General features: G+C 39.0%; 1 protein-coding gene across 1 annotated transcript; it reads left to right on the top strand.

Annotated features, from left to right (window-relative positions):
• Positions 1–1,329: 1,329 nt before the first annotated feature.
• CLPTM1L (CLPTM1 like) lies at positions 1,330–26,377 on the top strand. The gene is made up of 17 exons (XM_083881148.1): positions 1,330–1,518; positions 2,442–2,542; positions 3,853–4,042; positions 4,798–4,940; positions 6,890–6,968; positions 10,739–10,856; positions 11,325–11,419; positions 12,925–13,009; positions 14,133–14,236; positions 15,595–15,660; positions 16,662–16,712; positions 17,373–17,455; positions 19,135–19,169; positions 19,459–19,514; positions 19,596–19,640; positions 22,766–22,881; positions 24,110–26,377. Exons 1-17 carry the CDS (start codon positions 1,345–1,347, stop codon positions 24,186–24,188), a joined length of 1,620 nt encoding a protein of 539 aa, XP_083737274.1. The 5' UTR covers positions 1,330–1,344; the 3' UTR covers positions 24,189–26,377.
• The last annotated feature ends 406 nt before the right edge of the window (positions 26,378–26,783 follow it).

The following is a 26,783-nucleotide window of genomic DNA, read 5'->3' as shown; positions in this document are numbered from 1 at the left end:
AAAACTGAAGAGAAACAAGTTATGCACAATGTAACAACTTATCACCCTCTGATGCCCAGCCCCTCACTGAGCAGTGATCAGCCCCTCCAGTTTATATACTGGGCATGCCATCCTGTGGTATGGAATATCCCTTTGGACAGTTTGGGTCAGCTGTCCCAGCTGTGCTACCTCCCAGCACCTCCTCCCTGGCAGAATGCTGGAAGTCCTTCACTTGAGGTAAACAGTGCTGAGCAACAACCAAACAATCCATGTGCTACCATTAGTCTCATGTAACCCCAAAACACAACTCTGTACCAGATAGTGGGAAGAAAATTAACTCTATCCCAGCTGAAACCGGGACAGTCCTGAACGCCCTTCACCTACCCAAGGGTCTGTTTTCTCTCATTTGTGTTGGAAGGAAACTCCTGGTCGTGCCACTCCCATTGCTGAGCTGCTGGGGCACTGAGCTGTAACTCGTGCTTGTGCCTCTTCTGCCCAAGCTCTCAGCTGGGGTGTACTTGAGGCGAGTACTCACATCATCATTTTTTCTTCTGGTTAGCCCACACACAAGCAAGGACCACAAGAAATGCTCCTTTCCCAATCCAAGCCAAGAGGGAAGAGCCTTCTCAGCTCCCTTGAGGGACAGACAATGTTTGGTAGCTCAGGCCAACGAGAGCAGTGTGACTGACGGTAATAATGGTGATAATGATGATGGTAATCACAGAGTCACTCAGAATCCCCTCAGTTGGAACCATCGAACCCAACCTCTGACATCAGCCAGAGCACGGCACAAAGTGCCAGGTCCAGTCTTTCCTTAAACACCTCACAGTGATCCATCATCCAGCTCCATCTCCCTGGGCAGCCCATTCCAACACCTAATCAATTCCTCCTGAAGTACAACCTGAACTCCCACGTGCAGCTTAACACTGTGCCCTCTCACCCTGTTACCCGGGAGAAGAGGCCCCACCCGGCTACATCCTTCTTTCAGGAGCTGTAGAGAGCCATACGGTGCCCCCAGGACTCCTTTTCTCCAGGCTAAACACGCCCAGCTCCCCCAGCTGCCGCACAGGGCCCTGCGCTCCCGCCCCTCACCAGTCCATTGCCCTCTCTGGGCCCGCCCAGCCCGAGCCGGCCCGCACAGCGCCCCCTACCGCCCGCCCTGCCTCTGTGCCGCGCGCCGGGGGCGGGGCCGGCTGCGGGCGGGGCCGGAGGGGGCGGGGCCTCCCGCGCACCGCCGGAAGTGACGTAGGGGCCGGTGGGGCGGGGCGGGCGGCGCGTGGGGGATGCGCGAGCGGCGGCGGCGGATCCCGAGCGGGGCTGCGGCGGGGGGCGGGGGCGGCCGCCATCGGCACCGGCGCTGTCAGCATGCTGAGCCGCAGCTCCTTCACCAGCCTGGTGGTGGGCGTGTTCGCCGTGTACGTGGCGCACACCTGCTGGGTCATGTACGGCATCGTCTACACGCGGCCCTGCCCGGCGGCGGCGGACGGCGCGGCCGGGGGGTGCGTCTGGCCCTACCTGGCTCGGAAGCCCAAGCTTCAGGTGAGCGGGCGGGCACGGCCTCGGCCCCTCGGCACAGCCCTGTCCCTGCCCCCTGTCCCTGCCCCCTGTCCCTGCCCCCTGTCCCTGCCCCCTGTCCCTGCCCTCTGCCCCCTGTCCCTCCCTCCCTTCCGCTCCCGCGCCCTCGGGGCAGTGCCGGGCCTTGTGGAGAGAGAGCTCCCTTGGCCGGTGCACGGACAGGACGCGGCTCGGTGGATTTTATCGATTTCGTACATCTGCTGTCACACACGTACTGGTTAGGGCAGCGTTGCGGAAGAAATGCTGGGTCTGTTTGGTCTAAGGAAGACCGAGAAGGGATCTCAATAATTCATATAAATATCTCGAAGGATGGGTGCCAAGGGGATGGTGCCAGACTCTTCTAAGTGGGGCCTGGCGACAGGATGAGGAGTAATGGCCATAAACTAAAACGCAAGAACTCCCACTTCAGTGTGAGGAAGAGCTTCACTATGTTGAGGGTTACAGAGCACTGGAACAGGCTGCCCAGGGAGATGGTGGGGTCTCCCTGTCTGGAGATATTCCAAACCCATCTGGATGTCTTCCTGTGTTACCTGCCCTAGCTCACCCTGCCTTGGCAGGGGCTTGGACAAGGTAATCTCCAGGGCTCCTCTCCAGCCCTGACAGAGACCCTTTCCTTTACTGACAGGGTCTCTGGTTCTGTGATATGGCTTCACTTCCTTCAACTTCCAGAACATGTCATCCCATTAAAATGTTTTTAGTGGCTGTGTTTCTGCTCCCAAAAGGAGCTGAAAGACTTTTTGAGCACACGATTTTCTTTCCCTGTCTATACAACCTTCCTGCAGCTGGGAGAATTAGTGAAGCTACAAGACAGACCTATACTCTAAAAGTAGTGATGCACGAATTTATTTCCATACTCTTAATTTCTCTGTGCTGTGTTTTGATTTCAGTTAAGCGTGTACACTACTACACGGTCAAGCATTGGTACTGAGAGTAATATAGATCTCGTTTTGAACGTGGAGGATTTTGATATTGAGTCCAAATTTGAAAGGTAAGGATCTGGACAAGTAGTATCCAGGGTATCAGAGGTTAGCTTGGATCGGTGTGCTGTTTTCACCCCTATAGGCAGGCATTTGGCAGAAGTGTGTCTTGCTTATAATAGTAAAAATTACTTTCCATTGAGAAAATCTAAAGGCAAATGTGCCTGGAAGTGCTTGAGACTTGCCTCTAATCACACAGGTGGATGTGATTAGATCACTGGCTACGTGTTTTGTTTTGTTCTTAATTGCTGTGGCATCAGACCTGGAACAGGACTTAGATGTCAAACCATGTTCTCCTTTTGTGTATTTTAGCAACACTCTTCCATAACTATTTCTCTGCTAAAAATCGCATGAGGAAACCTTTTTTTTTGGATAGTCTGGGGATCTTCTGAAGGGCTATTGGTGCTAAGAATGTGCCCTTTGAGAAATTTTTTAGCAGAACATTGCATTCCACATATGCCTCTGAACAACTAAAATGGCTGGAACCACTTGTTTGTTCTTCACATTTGCTGTCTCACTTTTGTTTTTGTTTGTTTGTTTAAAATAATTGCCTCATTCTTGACTTTCTTATCATAGTCTCCAAGGTTATTTTACTCTCTTCATTTTCTGTGACTGAAGAACTTATTGGTTGCTGTTTAGGCCATATTGAACTTCATTTCTGACAGACCTTACAAGAACTGTTTTACTGACAGAGTGTGCTAAGCCATTGAAAATATTCAGAGCAGAATAAGCTGAGCAAGGCTACAGGAATAGAGGAGGCATTATGCAAGGGTGCAAGTAGGATGATTTCTTGGCTAGTATGAGGAGAGTGACTTCATGGTTTGGGGCTCCAGTTTAGAGTTGTGTGCTTGGCATGCCATAGCTGAGAAGATGTTTTATTAATGCAAAGTGCATGGCAAAACTTCGTGATTTTCTTTCTAAACTTTGTATCATGTATACGATCTGTGATGCATCTTCAGCACATGAAGACTGGTTTTTTTCAAGAGCTATCATAATTCTGGCCCTGTGACCTATCAGTAGAGGAAAGCAACAGAAGAATTGATGATGCAGAGGACTTTACTGTGTTGTCTCGGGTGATAAAGTAGGAAGTGGACAAAGGTTGAACTATCTTAATAGTATAATCTATATAGTAAATATATATATTAGTAAATGTTTGGAAATGCGGATATTGTGATATGTACTGGAGTATAAGAAATGACCCCATCCAGCCATGGAACACGTTAGCCAGCAGTAATTGTCCAGGCAACCCAAATGTTTAGTAGTAGCTAAATATTTCAGCATATGCTATGTCATCTCATAATATATTTATTTTGTATTTTAGGACGGTGAATGTCTCTGTACCAAAGAAAACCCGAAATAATGGCACATTATATGCATTTGTATTTCTTCATCATGCTGGCATTTTGCCCTGGCACGATGGCAAGCAGGTGCATATAGTGAGCCCCCTGACCACCTACATGGTCCCCAAACCAGAAGAGATTAATTTGCTCACGGGTGAATCAGACACACAGGTAGGTGTGTGGTCCATCTATAGAAGAACATCTGCAAAATAAGTAATTTCTTTGACAGACACTTCTAGTGTTAGTATCTGCCATGCTTGCATCTTTAAACTAATGATGATACAACAGAAAAAAAAAATCAAAATCCTCTTCTTGATTATCATGCTAATAGCAGACCACTCAGCAGAGCAGAGACAGAGCTCTTTAAAATGCTGGCTAGTGATTAAAACACTTCCCTAGTTAACAATAATTGCTTCAAATTTTGGTAGAAATACTGTATTGCTCTGTAACAGCACGGTGCTGCTTTTTACAGTGAATTGAATTCATGTGAAATAATATGCTTTGCTGTTGTAAAATAGCAGAATAAGATATGAAGACAAACAGATAATGTTTGGTTGATCACCCACATCGTTTTGACTGCTTTGAAGTAACATCTGATTACTGGACAGTCCTGGTTTCAAAGTGATTTTTTTCTTAATAGTATCCACATTCCCGAGGTGGATATTAGGTGAATATTCCTTCTTGATGAACATGGCTGTGAATGGGCGCTGAAGTTTTTCAGTGTCAGATTGTGGTGGGCTTTTAAAATCCATTCTGTCAAATATGAGCAAAATATTTGATCTGGTCAAAATTAAGGTAAGCTGTTTCTTAGTGGACTTCTGGTTTTTAGTACAGTTAATGACTCCCTGTATTCTGTGAGTTAGGTGTTTACCCTGTTCAAAATTTTGCATCAGTTAACACTATGTATTTTTGTTCTTTTTTAAAAGCAAATTGAAGCAGAAAAACAGACCAATGCCCTGGATGAGCCTGTCTCTCACTGGAGGTCAAGACTAACTTTAAATGTCATGGTGGAAGATTTTGTGTTTGATGGATCATCCCTCCCTGCTGATGTTCACCGCTACATGAAAATGTAAGTCAGTGACTTAATTTTGTCAGATATGATATTATATACTTATGGCACATTTCTTCAAAAATCCTCCTTGACATTCTTTAGTATTTTATTTTGTTTAGTATTTTAATTTTATTTTATTTATAGTATTTTTATTTTGTTTAAATGGGCACCTGAGGACAAGAACAGATGCTCTTAATGCTTTCATTTTGGTAGTGACAAATTGCTGCTAAGATATTATGTACTAGAAAGCCTTATTGGAGATACCTGGTTCCTGGGCAGCTCAGAGTTTAGAATACTTTTTCTGTGTGTAGTTACCATAGTAAGGCAAAGCAGGACTCCAGAGGCACAGGTAGGATGCTACAGCAGACTTCAAACCCATTTGATCTCCAGTTGTCCTTCTGGCCTTCAGAGCAATTGCCATCCCTTGACCCTTTCTAATTATCCCTCATCTGCAAATTACAAACTGTACAAACTGGAAGTGCTGAAGAGGCACAGCTGATCTCCTAGGAGATCTTCTTTTCACCCTTTATTTTACTTTGACAGTGTGTATTCCTACGTTATGTCATTTTCCTCAAGGAAATACTAACAGACGGGTATGGGTTTTTAGGCCCCTGTGTTCAGGCAGTAGCTTCTGCTCACAGCTTGCTTCAATCACTTCCAGTCTCAAGCATATAAGTAGTGCTTGTGCTGCTGTATGTTGATGCCTTTCTCTACAAGTGCCCTCTTAAATCCAGAAGTAGTTGGTTAACCAGCAGACCCTGGGGTTCTGGGATGGGTTTCCAGCCAGAACAGACAGACCCATAACCAGAAGGGGTTGTTGGACTGGGGTTGGTGGACGAGGAAGTTTTTTTCTGGTTGATTTGCATCAGTGCTGTTTTGTTATTGCATTATACAGGAAAATAGTTTAGATATGAAATAACCTGCTGCAATTTCACTAACAATAGCTTTAATCATAGTTATTATATAGAAATCTAAAACACTTCAGTTAAATAACCAAGCACTATTTCTGAACTTCAATTTAGTACTTTTCTGTGTTACTATTGCACACTGTGTGTTTAGTGTGCAGTCTTCCTTAGCATGCCTAGAGACTTCTTTCTTTTGTCAACAGCTAAAATTCGACTTTCAGACTTTAAAAATCTCCATGATGCTACTTCCACAGATTTTTAACAAAAACATCACAAGTTATCAGTGTAGATAACTGCTTTTCTAGTGAAGACTTTAAGAACTTTTCTCTGTTAGGGCATTGGGCTAAATACTTCACTGAGATGCTGACAAAGCAATTGCATGTAGGTCATAATTTGCTAAATAACTTTACAGTAACCAATTTGATAGAGGGCTTGAAGGCTAGGAAGTTTTTATTGGATTTGTGCAGGTTGGTGAGGTGGTAGAGCAACAAAAAATGAGAGCTTCTGTAGATGGCAGAGATGCTCCTTGTACAGTCCCTGCAGTAGTATCTGACCTTCCCGTCTGTGCATCAGTCATCACATTCCTGGTCCCATGTGGGCCAGAGCATGAGACTGATGTCCTGCCAGGCACTGACCAGGGGGGAGGTGTTGGAGAGGTGTCATGGTCACAGTAGGAGGGGATATTTGAAACAAAGGATACAAATATATGGCAGTAAACTTCAGCATGTTTCTCTTCCACAGACTTTTAAATTTCCTTTGGTCATGCAAAAGCTTCAGCATCGTCACAACCAAATTCATTTGTATTTTTATTTGCTTATTCTGTCTTTCTACAGAAGAGTGAAAACAAACAAAATTTTTCACTAGTGGTATCTTTCAATGAAAGATTGATTCTAGGCTAGTGGCTAATTTCTTGCCGTGTGTTAAAAGAAAATGTGCCTGAAAAGATGGTGGGAAATTTCTGCTTGGGTAGATCTGAAAGTGGTGAACGAGTGCTAATTTTGAATAAAAGTAGTTTTCTTTTTCGATCACTATAGTCATAAAATCCATGTTTGAACATCCTAGGGTTCAGTTGGGGAAGACAGTGCATTACCTTCCAATATTATTTATTGATCAGCTAAGCAACAGAGTGAAAGATTTGATGGTGAGTAATAGAATACCTTTAATTACATTTAACAGTTTTAACAGTAGTCTTCAATGTTGTTTTAATTAAGATTTTCTTATAGGTTGTTTACTGTAATGAAAAAGTAGAAATGCACAAAATGACTCAGTGACCATTTAACTTAATGTGACCTACCGTGGTAACTGCAGAAGCTGGACCTGGGTTTTGAGACTTCTCTCTGGCAGAAGTATCTGTCAATCACTGACTGTCTTCTATTCCATCAAAGATGTTTGGATTCCATTGCTTCTGCCTTTTGGGTGGATAAGGAGGACATCACTGTAGCTCCAGCAGTGGCAGGAGCATTCTCCTCTAGTTTGACTCCCTAATATAAGTTGTGTTACCACCCCAGAGTTGCTTCTCATACCTTCTAGGCATATGGACAATATCCACAGCTGGTAGTGCAGCTACACTTGAGATAAGTCAGTAGCTATTCTCTTATCTTCTCAAAATTCACTTCTGGTTAAATTTCTTGGTGCTACTCTCTATCATGTTAGAGTAACTTGAGCACCTGGAAGTTTGGTGTTACAGTGTGTCCAATGTTTTTGTGCACTCAAATAAACAAGAACTTTGAAACTTCAGTAGTGGAATTACAGAAGGATGAAGTTGGAAGAGATCCTGGAGATTGCTAGTCCAATGCCCCTTCCCAGAGCAGGATCACATGGAGTGAGTTTCTCAAGACCTTTCCAGTTGAGTTTTGATTATATCCAAGGATGGAGAGACCACAGCCTCTATGGGGAACCTGCTTTAGTATTCAGTTACTCCAGCAATGAAGAAAAAAAAAGTTTTTGCCCAGTTCTTGTCCTGTAGGAAATGATGCAGTTCCTTTACTAAAGTTTACATATGGCAGTCCCATCTATCTAAATCATGTTGATCTTAGCAGCTCTTAGTTAAGCCTTGCTGTTCTTTTCAGTTGTACTGACTGGAGTTTGGTAATTGGAGTTATTGAGAACAACAGTCTTGGGGAACGTCTCAAAACTGTTAAATGAGCACGTCTGGATTATGCATCTTTTAATTGGAAGCCTTTATAGATGTAAGCTTCCCATAAACCTTCTAAATTGTCTCTCCAATTCATTACTTTAGCTCAAAGGATTTTGTTACTTAGTGTTCAGGATAATCTTCACAAATTTGTCCCTTCCAACCCAAATTTCTACAGCACAATAAACTCCTGAGCATTTGTTACAAGTCTTGATAAGCAGATAGTTTCGTCTAGTATTTCTTTAGATATACATTTGTAATCTCTTTATTAGTGGTCGTTGTCCTTTGTTTTATCACAGCTCATCCAGTCCAGTTCAGTACATTCATGTGAACTTCTAACTGGTTAAGTCATGTACCCTGTTTACAAATAAATTCAGCATTCTCATGTTATTAATGACATTCCTGCAGTTGTGATGCATGTCACAGTTGATGCTGTTGTAACTCACTGCCTTAGAAAGTCATTAAAGATCCTGGGAAGTGCTGCCAAAACTCTTCCACTAAAACCTGCAAATTTCCCCTTCAGCACAGGCTGATATGATGTCTCAGTAGTGACTGGCCAAACTGCTCTCAAACCCTGCTGAAAGAATGGTCTTTGTAGTAAACATTCTGTGAGAGAATAAGGTGTAAGTGAAGAGCAGGAAAGAATAAGGAATAAGGTAATACAACTTTTGTGGAGCCAGGTTAACGTTTGACTGTAAATAGGGGCACAGACAGTGTCTGTTTTCTATGCCTGATGTAAAATCGTGGAGCTGAAGATGCATTTTTCCTGGTTGTACTGGGCTGTATGGGTTGTCAACTGACTCTCATTTTGATCAAGATGTAGGTCTTCTGTGGTGAGTACTGCTGTCTAGAGATTATGTGTTCCTAATTGCCAATGCTGGGGTTTTGGGGATTACACAGAATTTAAAAAAGAGATGATTTTAAAATTTGTACCACCGAATTTACTTGCAGTGTTTACACATGTCTTGTAGTATTGATTAAGCAGAGTGCTGGAAGTAACATGTGATGCTCTGATGCTGTACTGCAGGAGTGGGTTGTATTGCAGGGATTTGGTCATTCCGAGCTTTCAAAAGCTTCGCAGTGGCACACTCGTGTAAAGGTTGTGAGGCACCACTTGTGGGCTTTTAGTTGTTTGTTGAGAAAGAATTCATTCTTCTAATCTTACCTTTAGATTGCTTTTGGTGTTGGAGAATTCCCATCTCTGTCTTCTACTGCAATCTGATTTTCTCCCTACAGTACCCCTAACTCCTCCATAGTAATTCTTTGTCCGTGAAGAGTGCATTTGCCACATGCTGCTTACCCAGGCATTTGCAAAATTTTTGTTGTTGTTTCATCCTCCACAGATAAAATTTCTTTTCCCTTTCTCCAAGAAATGTTAATGCTGTCTTTGATAGACTGAGAAATATAAATGAGACAAATTGAATTACAGGAATCCTTTGAAAAGGAGATGCAGTCTGGAAGATGTTTATATAGTTTTTGGTAAACAGCTGTAGAATCTTGACAGTGTTCTCTACAGTCAGTTCAAACCACACTTGATTTTTTGTTCCATTCAGTTCAGAGATCCCTGACGCTGTTCTACTTTCTCAAGCTATTCTCTCTGCCTGTATTCATATAACTTTCTCAGCTTCCCTTCCTCTCCCTCATGTGCCAGTGTGTTCTGCCACTCTCTGAAAAGCTTACAGAGTCTTGGGAGGGGGGTGAAATTGAGACTTGTTGTACTCTCTGGAGGAAAGAGTGAATGGGAGAATGAACATAGCCCTCAGTTCACATCTGACTGATAGGTGGGGAACCTAAAACTGTTCTGTGTCACAAGAATCAGAAGCAGCCCATTCACGTCAGCTAGGTGTCAGCTAACTAATTACTGTAGAAACAGATGCAGAGTAGAGTAGCAGGTCTGAGATGGGAATTATGATTTGGAGTAATTAGGAGCCTGGAGCAGTAGATCTTGAACTCTTGCAAAGAGTGCCTGTCAATCTGTAGTCTTGAGCTATCCTTGGAAATGTAAAACATACTGGCTGAACTTGTACTGAGGTAGTTGCTGAGTATTTTAACATCTGAGAGGACAAGGAGGTTTTGTTGTTTTTTTTAAACCTGTTTGAGAGTTGGATATGGACACCTGTCATGCAGAAGGAACTGAGGCAATTTAAGACTTTGTTTTTCCAGGTTAAGTAACATGTAGATGATACAGTAGGATTAGCAGAGATTGATTTTTTTGGTGTGCAGGAAGAAAGTTTTTGTGACAACTCAGATCCCAGAGTTATCTTACTTAGCTTTAGCTGTGGTGTTTTCACTAGTCTGAGCTATTGGCATCATCTTGCTTCCCTACCCTTACAATTTCTTTCAAAATCAGCCTCAATGTAGTAAATTTATGACTGTGGCCTTAAGGATACAATTTGTTGGTTGGGTTTTTTTTGTAATATTCTGCTTTTGGCAATCTTAGCATATGCATTCAGAGAAGAACCGTCAAAAGAATTACCTTAAGCACACGTTTCCCACTTTATGCTGCCATTTCACACATTTGTATACAGGAACAGTGAGGTTGCCATAGGAACTTCAACAGAACAAACTGCTAATTTAACATTTCTTGGGAAAAACACAAAGACTTCAAGCATGGTATAGAAGTTTAAGATCTTACTCCCTTTAAAAAACAGTTCTTAAAATTGTGTGATTAAATTATAATGTGATACAATCACTTTCTTTATTTTAAAAGAATGAATGGAAGTAATTGTTCCCATTTTTCTGCTCTTAAAAATGAAACATGTCTCTTTGAAATGCAGGTTATAAATCGTTCAACAACAGAGCTACCTCTTACAGTCTCATATGACAAAATATCTCTTGGAAAACTCCGATTTTGGATCCACATGCAGGATGCTGTGTACTCCCTCCAGCAATTTGGTATGCTTACCTTTAATGACTTTAGGCCAAGAAACCACAACTAACCCCTCAGTTTGTATCTTTTGTGTCCATAGATGATGCTTATTTTTTGTGGATAGCTGGTGAAGAGATTTAATACTGCAAATCTTGTGTTGTTGCTTCTTAAGTCAAAGATAAAAATATATGTTGACGTGTGGTAGGGAAAAAGAATACAGAGGTGAATTAACCATTTTTAAAACATTACAAAACACATTGTAATTGCATAAGTTAAAGGTTTGTAGCTGATAAGTTTTGTTCATGGCAAGCTAAATAACTTCCAAAATATAGGGAGATTAGGATTTTGCCAATAAAGCTTCCATTGTGTTTTTGATTTATGATTCCTTGACAAAACTTGTGCAGGTGACATAAGATTCCTTTCATACTGGACTTGAGTATAACAGCAATGAACTGCCTGGTACTTCCTGCATAGTGATTTGTTCTTTTTCATAGGATTTTCAGAAAAGGATGCAGATGAAGTAAAAGGAATTTTTGTTGATACTAACTTGTACTTTCTGGCTTTGACATTCTTCGTAGCAGCATTCCATGTAAGTGGTTTTAGTTCTTAGGAAGTACATACTATGAAAAGAAAAAGGGTGTGTGTGTCGGACTTTCAGGTGTTTCGTTTATTAAGAATTATTCTTGGAAATAGTAATTTCAGTAGAGCAATGGAAATATTTTCTGGTACAAGTCAGCTGTATTTCCAATACAGAGTTAATGTAAAAATTTTAAATTAGGCAGAAATTTGAGATAATTACATAGAAACAAGCAGTCTTGACTGAAATATAAAACATTACCTTAATTATCACTTTTTTTTTACATTGTAGTTGAACCAAAGCCCCTAGAATTAGTATGCCTGTCAACATTGGTTCAAATTTTGTTGACTTCTCTCAAGGTTTACCACTGCAGTGGCATAGCTGGGGCACCTATACTAGGGTTTGAGTTTCTGACTTCTAATCCCTGGAGGAATAATCAGCTGATAAGAATTGCTTACAAAAATGTTCCTGTAAAATGTGGAGCACTTGTGGTTATTTTTTGTTGTTGTTTGTCCCTTTCTTAGCATTGGCTTAAATATGAATCTTGGTTTTAATGAACAAGGTTTTTTAGACACTGGGAACATTTTTGTAATCTACAGTTATAGTCAACACAGTTCCATACTCTGGGAGAGATAAGAACTTGGAATGTTATGTTTCTTTATACTTACATTGCATACAGTTAACTTGTTTGGAAAGCCTTAGACTTCCATGACATATTTAGTTAATTTTTCCACTCTGTTTATCAGGTTGCAAGGTATCTGTAGGCTGGGACAAGCTTTTCTGATACTTTTTTCTTTTGTGTATCATTTTCCATAGTAATAATCAACTAAAAACACCTCCCATAAACAAACCCCACAAAAACAACTGAAAATTTCTTCATTAAAATCCACTGACCCAAGAATTTCTGGAATCTGCCTTTGATTTTTTTTTTTTAGACACTGAAGGCTTAAAGGAAATAACCAAAAACTATACTGAATGAAAATACTGAAGAAAATAAAAAAGCTTCCTACAAATAAATTGAATTGTAAAATGCTCTGGAAGTTTAGTGAACTTAGTGACAAAATACAGAAGAAACCTGGTTTGCTGTATTGTAAGATGTTTTTTCTGAAGTTTTGATATTACCCAAGTGTAAATTGACTATCAATCCAGTACAGAGCATTTTTAGTTTAATTTACTATGCTTTTCCCTGCTCTTCAAGGAGGTGTGTGGTTCCTCAGGGTTTTCATTCTTCACCCTCTATGATGGGTTGCCCTGTCTTTACAGGACATTGATTTGTGCAGCATTGCAATGGTAGTATTTGAAATTCATCCTGTCATTTTGCACTGCTTTTAGATAGAGGCTGGGCTTCTACAACAAATTTTCTTTTTAGCTTGTATTTGTGAGTCTTAATTTTCATTTCTGAAGCTTCTAAAATGGGAGATTTTTAATATAATGTTGAATGAATTGTTAACCTTTTCAGTCTCTAATTAGTCTCTAATTAGTGCGTGTTTCAAGCAAATGTTTCTTCCTATTGGCAGCTTCTCTTTGATTTCCTTGCATTTAAAAATGACATCAGTTTTTGGAAGAAAAAGAGGAGCATGATTGGGATGTCTACAAAAGCAGGTATGGACTGGAATACCAAGTGTTATCTATATGCTGTCTATTTTTATGGTGCGTGTTTTCAGTCTTGCTCTAAGTTGACACTTTGTAGGTTTACAGAGACAGCAAAATGAGATGGTTTGTGTACACAGAAGAGATGGCTAACAGTCTACACAGATGGTTCTGACTTTGTTAGTTCTGTGCTCAAGTATCACTTGAGTTTAAGCACCTGCGTCACTGTGGAGGTTTGACTTGTCTTGGAATTGGGAATCAGATTAATACTGAGTTAGTTACCATGTTTTCCTTGCTGAAGGAACAGAGAAGTACTTTGAGAAAAGAACAAAGACCAAAAAAACTTCTGTGGGTGGAGAGAGTGTGCTTTCATGGGTAATGCTGTTCTGCAATGTTCTTTGTAGATAACTACAGGTTCCAAAATATTTGTGGGTGGAAAGTGCTGTTTCATAGTGCTCTTGCTTGATCTGGGCTTTGATGTAAACAGGAGCAATAGAGGCTCCTGGGATGGGCATGGGAGGGTTGACTTGATTTGTGTATAGGAAAGTTGAGAGAAACATAGTGATCTGACATCCTGCCAAGCCTTCCTAGAAACAGGTGAAGGTTTTTCCAATAGCTTTTTTCCAATTTTGATTATGAAGCAAAATTGTAAACCTGGAGTCACTTGACCCCTGAGACTATTCCTAATTCTATCATATTTACAGATATATTAAAACGTGTAAGGAATATCAATACCAGGGGGAAAAAAGGCATTCTAATAATTCAAAAGACTTAACAGTTACAAACAATGAATGAGTTTCAAATACTGACAGTATATCATCTCACAGCCTTTCAGCTTCCTGGAGACAAGAATCATGAATGTAGTTCCTAATTGTACTCATATGTTGCTTCAGTATATAAGTCGTCATTAAATGTTCCAATTTTCTTTCATCTCCTGTGATAAAGATTGTATAAAATGTTCTTGTTCCCTATTTGCCCAGAGATCACTGGCTGTTTCTGTATCAAGATGTACACAGAAGGAATTCATGCTTCAATTGTGTAAGACAGAATTGCACTAAACAGGCAATCAGTCTTCTGTCATCTCAGCTATTCATTTAAATATTAATAAGCCTTCCATTTTCTTTTTTCTGTCTAGTGCTTTGGCGGTGCTTTAGTACTGTGGTAATATTTCTTTTCCTTTTGGATGAACAAACAAGTTTATTGGTACTGATCCCAGCAGGCATTGGTGCAGTGATTGAGGTGAGTTCGTAAAGCTGTAGCACCAGGTACCAGTATTTGCAGCAACATCCATAGTTTATAGTAGAAAGAACCCACTAAACTAGTTACAGGAAAATTTTGCTGTAGCTTGCATGTCATTGGCTTTCTGTGACAGAGGAGATTGTGTCCCTTGATCAAATAACTAAACTGGAACTATCATTTTTTTCTGGGATGGTCCAGTTGATATTGTAGAAACTAAACACAGAATGATGCTGAGGTTCCACTGATCACATCACCTGACAGGCCTCACTCCTGGTCAACCAAGTATAACCATGTCAATGCTCCATGGGAGCATTGTCAAAGAACAGGCTGTGTGCCCACAGCCAATGCCACGACTGAGGTGATTGGGGAAGGACAAAAAGGAGGAGAATGCTGCCTGTGTGCATGATTCCACAAGTCCACATCTAGTCAGTGTGTTGTAGGTAACACAGCTGTCTCAAGTGACAGCAATCATACGGACAGTACATCTCAGAGGAGTTTGTCTGCTAAGAAGAACTTCTTCACAGCTTGGACTTAACTCCTGTTTCTCATGCAATACAAATAGTGAAACTAATTCTGTAAGAAATAATTTTCTCACTTGTATGAAAGATAACAGTAAAGGATCATCTTTACCCTATCCCCCTTATTTTTGTTTGGAATATATGGTGGGTGAGAAGAAAATATTGATGTATGTAAAATTAAACAAATGAACCTTGTCCACAAAAAGCTTCAGGGAGTGTAGCTCTCTTGAGGACCTGCATTGCCTGAGTTGTCAAATCTGTACAGCAGTGTGGGTACATGAGTACATTTTCAGGTGAACTGAAACTTTTGGTTTATGTTAGGGTCAGACTGTTACAGCTGTGGAGTAAGTAATCAAATAATTCAGCTGATTCACTGATTTTTGCTTGTAGTCCACTACTGAAATGTAATGACCGTATAAGCCCCAACTTAATCACTGTTAGGAGTTCTGAGGCACCTTCATCAAAGGCACATAAAAACTTGCATGGCAGGTGACTACTGGAATTTTCTAAGTGCCTGACCTGGGGTGCATGTTGGTGTTAACCCCACTTAGGCACTGCAATTCAGATATCCTGGAATGACTACATTACTTCACTTAAACAACATCATCTGATAAAGAGATGTAATAATGCAGGCTCACAACGTTGTACTTGTTTGATGACACAGCATTTGGTTTGTGTAGACACAGGTAATGTGTCCTGCAATCAGGCTGCTACTGCTTTATGCAGTGGGTAATGAAAATAGGTATTCTGGAATCTTGATTCTAATTATCTGAATCCTTCATAAGATGTTCCTTTGTATAATAATCTTTTATGTGCATGTTTTGTTTTTGCTAATCACAGCTCTGGAAGGTAAAGAAGGCCTTGAAAATGACAATCAGGTGGCAAGGTTTGAGACCCAAATTTCAGGTATAGTAGATATTGCCCTGTTAATGATTACACTCTTGAGTCATCCAGCTGTTTACAGGTTACTGTGCAACTTGACTTCTAAGGAAATGAAGGTCTTTGTTTGTTTGTTTGTTTGTTTTTAATTATAAAAGTTTCTTGTGTACATCTCTCTATGAATGGCTTATTCCAATAGCAGGATAAGCATTTTCAAACCTGTTTCTTTCTTTGAATTCTTCAGAAGAAGCATACATAAATATTTGTATGTATTTATGCTGCATGAAACTTCAGAACTTCTCTGTCAGTCCTGCTAAATCTTTATAGGTGAGACTGTTGGAAAGGCACTCTTAAGGAACATCAAGTTTTGAAATAAGAAACTTTCTTTTTCATGAACCTTCTCCATTGTGGAACTGACAGGAGATGTGGCATGTTCTGGGGACAGTATACTCTTAGATAATTCTTCTGGGTAAAATGAAGTGCTGAGACTGCAGAAAATGCAGTGGCAAAGTGCAATCTACACTGAAAGTTTATCTTCTTGGTAGAAGAAACAGTTGTCTAATATTCAGTGTTTCTTCACAAGAAGTGCTGGGGTTTTGTGCTGCTTGAAGTCTGCGTCTGGTGGCTTTGCTTGTTCCTGTGTCAGTAATCAAGGAATTGTATTTAAGCAGGCAGAATTTCTGGACATGTGGAGATAATCCATAACTGACCTCTTCATGGTTATGGCTTTTAATAAATGCTCCCTGTATCTGACAATTTTTTAGCTAATTGACTTTGCTTTTGCTTTGTGAATTCTGCTGTCTCAACCTCATTTTTCTAAGCAAAGAAGTCCTGGAAGTTTGCTGTAAAATATGAGGTTACAGGTTAATCTTTTTGCTTACACTGTATTTAGTAGCTGCACAGGACAAATATATGATTCTCCTATATAGAAGCTTTTAAAAGCTTTGTTACCTGCTTAATGTAAGGAGTTGGACAGCAAATGCTTTCCCTCTGTGTTCTGATGTGATTATGGTTTTCATCTGTTGTAGTTTGGTTCATACAATGACTCTGAAAAGAAAACCGAGGAATATGATGCCCAGGTAAGAGGGAATCCTGTGACTTCCAGTCCACAAAGTCTGTATATGTCACATGTTGATTGACTTGTTTTGCTCTTTTTTTTCTGCAAGTGCATTTTCCACACAGTTGTCCAATGGATCATCATTGTGTAGATAATCAGATAGTGAAGATTTGTTCTGATAATTTATGAAAGGAAACAGTGAAACAGTTATTTTGGTTATTGAGTCTGGTTGAGGCATTACTGCGAGAAGGAGAATTGCAAGTGACTTACAAGAAGAGAGATCTGAAAGGGTTACCACTCACAAATTTGAATGTTGATATTTGTACTGATATTAGTACTTGTTATTTGTACTTGTTATTTTTACTAAAGGAAAGTTCACATGATTCCTGATTTCTGAAAGGAATTGAGCATAGGTGACAACACTGGTGTTAAGTAGGGAGCTACTTTTAGACACTGATCTTTGTGCTGTCTCTTGGTGTCTATGCTCTAAGGTGAATGCTTGTCTGGGCTTTGGGATTTTCACCACCACTGCTAGAAGTAGAAGCATAGTGGAAGTTATAGCAGACATTTGAGAATAGAAAAAGATTTTCAGGAAAAAATTATATGGCTGTCTTCTATTTAAAGCCATGAAAAATCCTTTCATATAGAATGTGAACTAACAAATGATTTCCTTGTTTCTTAGGCTATGAAATACTTGTCATATTTGCTCTATCCACTGTGTATTGGAGGTGCAGGTTACTCCTTGCTGAATGTCAAATACAAAAGGTACTGTAACTCTGTAAATGATCTTACATGGAATTGAAACATTCCCCGTTTTTTCTACATGGTTATGGAAATCAGTTGTTAGGTTGATGCATAAGCCAGGAACTGGAAACTTCCCTGTGCTGTCTTTCTAAAGCAGAAGAATCTAGGTGGTTTTTTAACATCCTGTAAGCAACAGGCTGTTATTTTTCACAAGCAACATGATATTACTTTAGCATAGAATTCAGTAGCTTGTATTCATGTCAATCAGAAGAGGAGAAAGGAAGCTGCCATTGATGTTCAGAAGACCAGGTGGTGATAGGAGAGGTGAAGGGAATTCAGGGGTTGAATCTGTCCAATAGCAGAGAGAAACAAAAATCTTCACAAAGTTATTTGCTTTGAATAAGAGGTTTCTCTGTTCCCAAAAATGATAGCTACGATGGCAAGCAAGCAACAAAAGCATTTTTGAGAAAGTGCTCTTTATTCCTTTAGAGCCGTGGACTTCCTGCAACATAGTAATACTTCAGCAAGAGCTGGACACTCAATATTTCATGAACAAATGAAAGCCTTGTCCCCTTCCACTCAAAACAGCTGGTTAATTTTGTCTTGGAGAGATGCAAGCAAGTGTGCAGCCATGAGACTTCGTTGCAGGAAAAACCTGCGAACACAAGCATGGTGATGGCCATGTAGGCATTTTTTAATAGTCCTTAGGCCCACATGGGATGGGAGAAAACAAGAAATAGTAGTTTTTCCTAATGTTATTTTAAGCTGTTGCTGCATACATGAGCTGTAACACTCATACTAGAAACTGGGACAATTTCAGGGCTATTAGAAAAGCAGTTTTTTCAAAAGGTTTTTGACTTAGTAAGCAGCTAACAAATAGGCAGCATTTTAAAATTCTGCTTTTCTGACAAAATTCTTGAATTTGTTTGGTATTCCAAAATACTATATTTCAGATATTTTATGACCTGCAGCTTAAGGAAGTGAAAACAATTCATATAATAGAATTCTTGCCATTGTTAAATCAGTAAGGAAATGTGACAGAACAAGTAATCTTAGCAGTGGATTATCCTTTAATCTTGGAGGCATTTTTTGATGCATTCTCTAAATGCTTGTGGATTACTGAAATGCTGCTACTACTGTAATGTTGCTATTAATGTGTCAGTAACACAGCAGAGCAAGTTTAATTTTAAATGATGTAACCAGAGCATGACAGTTCTCAGGATTGCAAGCAGAAGTATGGAATTTTATCATTTTCTGTAGCATTACCATTATTTTGTTAAGATTGTGCTCCATTGAATGTCTGGGAAGGTTATTAGATGTAAGGAGGGAAAAACATAGATTACTTGTATTTACCTTTTTTTTTAAGTACTTACTGTTGAGGTTTGCACTGAATGGTACTTGTTTGAAATTTGAGAAGTCCCTACTGTGCCATATTAAGTGACTCTTTAATATTTAAAATACAATGTTACCTTAATACAGCCGGGGTTCATTGCACTTGTATGGACTGATAAGCATTATTTGTTTAAACTACCTTCTCTGGAGCCCCTCCTAATCCAAGGAATATGTGAGGTATTTAGTTCTTGCATGGAGTAATTTTTAACATAGCCATTTCTTGGAGTAGTCAGTGTGCACTGGTGTATAGGATGTGTTATAATTTTGGCTGAAGAGAAATATAACTGTACTCTCTTATTTGTTTGTAGCTGGTACTCCTGGTTGATTAACAGTTTTGTCAACGGTGAGTCCATTCTGTTCTCTTCTCTATTCATATTTCTTCAAATGAAGGCCAGGACTCAAAAGTAGAATATGAACTGCTGTCATTTGGATCAGTGTAATATGGAGCCAAAACTTATTATAACTTATTATCACAGTGATTGAAAAAAGGAGAATAATCAACCCAAAGTGAACAAAAGAATTAGATGCATCTTCACTCTTTAGAAAAAAATGAGTGTAAATTACTAATTATGAACTTACAGTCATGTGATGAGCATCTGTGCTTTTTTTTGTTTTCCATATTTCATCTTCAGGAGTGTATGCTTTTGGATTCCTGTTTATGCTGCCCCAGCTATTTGTAAACTACAAGGTAAGATTGAAAAGTGATAGAAGTCTGTTTTTTCAGTCACTTCTTCCAGACTTTATTACAATTTGGTATTTTTATTTCTAGATGAAATCTGTTGCACACTTACCATGGAAGGCTTTCACATACAAAGTAAGTAAAGCTCTAATTTAAAGTTGGGTACAGTAATTTTGAAAATTACTTTCTGTAAGAAAAGCCTAATAACAAATAGCTTAAGGATGGCAGTACTTTTTTTATTTTAAAAACTGAACTTGTTTGCAACTGTCCTTAAAAAAAAAAACCACACTAATTTTCATTTTTCAAAATGACTGCCATATGATGAGAATACTTGTGTCCTAGTTTTTATGAAAATACTGCTTTTTGTACTGTTGGCTGTTTTGCATGAGTGCAGATGTTGTTCTTGCAGATAAATGTATCAGTCTCAGTTAATTGCATTATTTTAAGAAGATCATCATTGCATCATTGACCAGGGATAGTTCTCAAGAAAGAGTTAGGAATGCTAAAAGACCTTATTTTGCCAGGTTCCAGGAGCAGCCAGAGAGTGAAGTAATGTACACTGTGAATGTACTGTTCTGTGCTAGGGTGGTAATTGTGAGCTTCTGGACAGATGTGAGGGGGATTGTTCCATGGGGAAAGAGGGTCTGCACTGTGGTGTCCCCACTGCCTACACTGCCCTGGTAGGAAATAATGCAGTGCTGCAGCCAAGCTCAATATCAATAGCAGACCTTGGAGGGGAAAGTTAGTTTGTTTAAAAACAAAACCAGTTCACTAACTCTTTGATAGCTGTGTATCCACAAGAACCCACCTGTGTGTCCAAGTGGTTTATATAGTATTCAGACACCAAAATGATAGACCCAAGTATCCCAGTCAGGATTCCATATGCTGATGTGAATAACAAGGGACACCCACTGTTGAGTTCCCATGTCTCCTATGTTCTCTCTCAATTAGTAACTATGTGCTAGTTTTGTTCTTGTAGCCCTAAAGAGCTGATATTGTTTTCACTATCATTTCCCACCAATCCAAGTCATTAGGTTTTTTTACTGTGCCTTGTTTTCCTGATCTTTGTGTTCTGAGAAACCCTGGCTGGATGTGCTGGGATCAAAACCTTGATGTCATCACAATGTACCCTTTTTACTTGAGCTTCCATTCATAGGTGCTTTCATTTTTCCCTTGTGATGATATATTACAATTCTCCAGAACATCTGTACTTTAAAGGAACAGTGTTAAAAACTGTTCAAGGAATGGTGTCCAATTCTGAACAGAAGATTTGGGACAAAAGAACTAAAATGCATACATCTAAAGAGACTTCAAAGGCTTTTCCATTTCTATGAGCCTATAGCAATTGTCCAACTTCCTGCTGCCTTACTGTTTTTAAGGAAGCAAGAGTGCATTTAGAAAAACAGATTGAAATGTAGCTGGTAGCAGAATAGCAAATAAGCGGTGTTTGATGTGGAAATAGAGACAAAACCAACAATAAACACAGTATTTCAGGCATATACTAGGCAAATCAGCATGTTTCTTAAGAGAAGGGAGCAAAAGGTATATTAGGGAAGTAATTTCATAATTTTACTTCACCAAAGAAAATAACTGAGCAGAGGCATCAGCAGTTAAATAAACAATAGAGGGAGGTTATTCAAGCAAATAACCTTTAAATCAATACAACCTTGCTGAACAGCCTTTTCTTGCAGAGCATTTATGGTTCCTGTTTAGATGCCATAGGCTACCCACAACAAAGGCTTGTGTGTGGAGAAAGAAGTCTATTTTTGTTTTTAATTATGTTTAATTTAGAGAGCTTTGGAGGGAGTATTTTACATTTTTAATAGATATTTAAAGCTCCTTGCTCTCTTCTTCACTTGAAGTGGAAAGAAGAGTCTGAGGGCTCACCTGTGATTGTTGTTTTAGAGAGCTTTGTTGGTTTTTTTTTTTCTTAATTTGAACTCTGACTTTCCAGTTTCTGTGGGTTTTATGTTTATGCCCTTCATCATTAATAAAGAGTATATTCAAGTGAGGTAATCTCAAAAGAAAATTATCCAGTCTAAACACTGGATGGGCTGCCTTGGTGCATTCACTTGCAGCGGCTTACAAAGACTGCCTGTGTGCCTGAAGGGTGGACATTTAGTTTTTTCTTCCTGTTGTCATTGTAGGATCACTCACTTGGGTGTTTACTTGGAAAGGCTGTCTTTTCCAGCTTGCCAAGGTTTTTATTTTTGCTCCATGACAATCCTTTGCACAGGCTTGAGAAGTGCCAGCCATATTCTTCAGTCATTTCAGATTGGTGGATTCATTTTGAGCTGACAGAAAGAGCTCTCCCATTGTAACTAATCAGAACTCTGTCCTGTCCAACACCCCCATTTTCTGCTGGTATTTTCTTCCACTGTATAAACGTTGGTTCATTTGGTAGAGTGAATTTTGTGCTTATATCACTTGCCTCCTTCTTATGGTATGGATTAGTCTAGAGCTTGCTAAACTGAAAGGAGCCACATAACTGACTGTTTGTTAACCCAACAGTGAATATTCTTTGCTGGGTTTGTTTCCCAATGTTTTTAGTGAGTTGAAACTGTTTATTGCACCATGAGTACTAGGGCTGGTGCACTGTAAGGGTTGATGTGTGCAGCCTTCCCTCCCTGTAGCCAAGAGCCAGATCCAGAGGAGCTGCCTTTTGGTTAAATTACCTTTCTTTATTGCTGCAGAAATAGAGCCTACAGTATCCCTAGTTGACTGGAAATGGTGTAGAAAATTATCAATCCATTATTCAAGACATGGTTACTTCCAGGAAAGCACTGAAAATATTTTAAAATCTTTCCAAGGCTATCAAGTTAATCTTCTTAAGAGTAATAAATTAATAAACTTTTAGAAAAATTTCTACAGAAAACGAAAGTCAAGTGACATTTTGTAAATCTTGTCATTTGAGTAATGAATGAACAGAAGTCTGGGGGTTTTTCCAGTTTCTTTTGAAGTTTTCTCTGAAATTGAGTCTGTGTTTTTCCCCTCCCATGACAATACTCTCACTTACCTGAAACAGTCCTACTTCCTTTTTACTTGTAACTTGTAATCTGTAGTAGACAATATGGTCTTCATTAAAAGAAGACATTTTAAAGCTTTCATTAATTAGTTTTGCAGCATAACCTTTAAGTGTTGTTATAAATCTGGAGGAAGTCTGTGTTCCCACAGAAGAACATAGGAAGCTTCTAACTTGGAATGAGTGATGACTTCCTTTCTTCACATCCAACTGAAGTATACTTTTCTTTTATTTGTAGGCATTCAACACCTTTATTGATGATATATTTGCTTTTATCATCACTATGCCAACATCTCACAGGCTCGCCTGCTTTAGAGATGATGTTGTGTTCCTGGTCTATCTCTACCAAAGATGGTAAAACTTTCTTTAATATTCATTACAGTTTTTACAATGCTACAGATGGTTGCAGTCTTGTTGCTATAAAGAACTATAGACTGGGATAGACTTGAAGAAGTTTTATACTGTAATAATGTATAATATAGTATAGTATGGTCTGGATAATGGTAGTTACATGTATGTCTAGTGAAGGGAATGGTGAGCAGGGCACCCTGCAAAGGAGATCTCAAGACAAATGAGAAGAGCAAAAACATTTTCCCATAACTGACAGTAATCCTGGACATGATACAGAGTAGTCAAAAAATTCCTCTTCTCACAGTACTCAGAATTTTTGTCAGTTACCCCTTTTCCCTCCCCACAACATCCTTCTTTTCACCAGATTTGCAAGTTGCAAACCCCCCTCCCCCCCAAAAAAAAAAAACAACAAAACAAAACAAACCACCAAAAAAACTCCAAGTAAAAACTACAAAAATAAAACCCACAAAAACAAAACAAACAAACAAAAAAAAATCAAATGTGAGACGTAAATACCTGAAATAAGGGGAAGGAGAGAAATTCCTAAGCTTGTGTTCACAAACCCACTTGGAAGTTCTGGGCTTCTAACCCCTACTAGGGGCCACATCTCCATATACTCAATGTGTGATGCATGCTCTCCAAGGGCTCTGCAGGGCAGTAGTGAAGGGTGTTGTCTGATGTGGGACTGCCCTGCTCTGCTTTTCTATTTATCTGGTTTGCAAAAACAAGTTATCAAGTTCTCTTGTAAGCTGAGTACCTGTCAAGTTTCAGATTCTTTAAGTAACTAAAATCAGGTGGGGAAGAAAGCTACATGCACTACTTATGAAATACTGTTCATAGTGAGGTTACAGAAAGTGTATTCACATTCCCAAGAATAAACATTTTTGTTTATTGTTACTTTTGTAGAAATTAAGAGGTCAGCAGCTTCTGACAGGGGCTGGGCACTGGTTACAAGTTTGAGAGGTATCCTGGATTGCTTGAGAAAAGACTCCAGCCAAGCTTTAGGGGAGCTAATACAGCTCTTAAAAGGTTCTGTTATGACACAAGTGGTTGAGTCATATTGTGAAGAAGCTGATATGTCTGTGCAGAAAGATGTTGGGTTTTGCCACAAATGGGAATAGAGAATACGATGACAAAGAAATTCACTTTTAAAATTAAGCATCACAGAGCTACTTAATTCCTTCAGATAGGAGACTGTAATGTAACTAAAGATTTGGTTTTTTTCTGCCAGGCTTTATCCTGTGGATAAGAGCAGAGTAAATGAGTTTGGAGAATCTTACGAAGAAAAGTCAAAAAAAAAAGGCTCATAGAGAATAACTAAGAACTGAAGAAGATTCTGACCCTTGGACTCTTACTTGCTTTATGTATTACCTGGTCTTAAGGAAGGAAAAACTTATTTAAACAGAGTATTTTTAAAGCTTATGACAGAACTACGTGGACAATACATCTTCTATATTGCCAAACTCTAGTTTTGATACCCTCCTCTTTCAAGACCCTCTTCCTTCCACACAGTCTGCCAGACAACATTATGTAAACTTCCTGCATTTCAGCTTCTCTTCAGTGAAAACCTAAGCATCTTGACCATTGTAATTAAGATCCAAATCTGTGTTTTTAAGACAACTCACAAACTGAAACTGTGGTGCCTGTGCCACTAGGCTATGAAAACTGAAAAAACAAGACACTGTGTTACAGCAGAATCAAGGATTATTGCCAAACTGGGGGCTGTCAAAAATAAAAGGCATCATATTGGATTATATTCTACTTACAAATCATTCTCATTTGATAATGGAGATAATAGAAATTGTAAAAATCGTGAATTCGTAGCTAAAAAAATACATCGTTGGAAATACAGGGTAAGGTAGATGGTGGTGTTAAACTTCAAATTCCACCACATTCTTGGCCCACAATATGGCAGAGGGTTTCAGTTTTCTTAAAATAAATGAAGGTGTGAAAAAACTGTAACATGATTTCTTTCAATATGTATGCAAGTTTATAGAAATCTTTTTGCATTGTTGACAAACCTGATTTCTTGGCATAGCAGATATTCATGTAATGCAGACCACTGTTATGTGCTTCTTAATTTCATCATCATTTGGTACTGCAGTGCCCTACTAGGCAATTCTGTTGTGTTTCAAAGGGAATAATTCCTCAGTCTTTTCCCCTCTTCCTCTCTGCCCTGTCCTATTTTTCAGATGAAACACACATCATTCAGATTATTTTGCTCAAGTACAGGTTCAACAAACTACACAGATACAGAGAAAAAAATAGCCTGGTAAAGAACAATTCATACCTTTAATACAATTTAAAATCTGTACTCCATGGGAATGGAATTTATTAAGGGAGGTATTTTGATCTGTTTCTTTCAAATTTGTAAAAGATCATCAGGTAATTTTATTATACTAAAATCCAAACTCCACAACTATATCTAGAAACCACTTTTAAAAATGGTTAGAAAAATTTTAAATTTAAAATCTTCAAAGATTTTTAAAAGCAAGTTTCTTAGTAACAGTAAGGGAAATACAGAGTGCATTCCTATCAGCAGCTAATAAAATACAATTTTAAAAATCCAAAAGGCAGAATTCTAGTTTCCAGTTCTAGATTTGCTTTGGTCAGTAAGTTTACAAATAAGCCATAATGATTCTTAAGTTTCTTAAATTGCATGCTGTTTGTGCAAGGCTATTTAACTGCAATTTGTCATGAATTGAAAATACTCATTGAATAACCTTGAAGAACACAGGTCAGCTTCTGTAGTCTGTAACTACTTTGTGAAGTGGATTTTATCCAGTTCTGATACTGCACAAGTCTGACCATATAAATATTTGGGTCCCAAAAAGATACAGAAGTGTGCCTGCCTATTGTGTTTTGCTACAGACTACAGTCTTTCCTATACTGAAGTCTCCTTACACACTGCTGGCAATGGAAAGGAGTCTTGAAGTGAATATTTACCTCCTGTTAATGTCAAAGGCTCTTTATGCTGTTAATTGTAACTACAGATTATTGATTTTAGCATTAAACACACCTAAGTAAGTCCGTTCAAAACTGGGTTTGCATTGGCTGTATCTTGTACCTGTTTTGCATTTGTTTGAAATGAGCTCTTTGCTGTTAAGCAAACGAATATTTCACATTAAGTTAAACGTGTATGAAAAGTTTTCCTGATATAAAGAATGCATATAAGCACGTTCCCTTTTTGTGCCATTTCAAAACAACCAAATAACTGGTTCTTCTAGAGTAGCTGCACAAAGTCCAGAATGGTGTATCTGGGTATTTCCAATGTTTCATTGCTCATTTTTGTACACAGCTGTTGAAAAATTGCTCTTGCACTTTTATGTACTGTGAGTTTACTGGTCTTCTGTCTTGCATTTCTTGGCACAGCCGTCATGATATCCTATACAATAGTCATAAAACCATTTTAAGTCTTTAAAAGGAACAAGACTTTTCTGTTCAAGTCATTGTTTTACGCATTCCATTTCCAAATAAAAGACTTGGCATACAGGATAAAGAGTTACCTTTTGTTACTGGAAAGAAAGGTGGTAAAAAAAACTAAGTATTAACTTTGGAGATACTGAATTACATATTTTAACTTTCTTCTTGTGGTAATGACATCAGCTAAAAATGTGGTTCTGTATGTGAACCAACTCATGCTGGATAATCAGTATCTCTAATCTGTTTTTAGTGTTCAAGAGTAACTTTAAAACTTCCTCACTTTTAATGGGATTTACTGTTGTAAGCAACTAGGTGACCATCTCACATTCTCATCTTCATTAGGCTTGTAATGGCTTTGGAAATTAAAAGATTAGTGTAATTTGGGGTTGGGGCTGGGGGTGTTTTAGAATTGAGAAAACTATCATATGCTTCTGGAAGCTGCTCTTGCCCAGGACTTAGCAGTGCAGTCCTGATTCTCTAAG

The sequence above is a fragment of the Zosterops lateralis genome (genome assembly GCF_965231275.1).
Source record: "Zosterops lateralis genome assembly, chromosome: 1".
Lineage (NCBI taxonomy): Eukaryota > Metazoa > Chordata > Aves > Passeriformes > Zosteropidae > Zosterops > Zosterops lateralis.
Note: the sequence above shows the minus strand (reverse complement) of the source record. Positions and strands in the feature narration are given on the sequence as shown.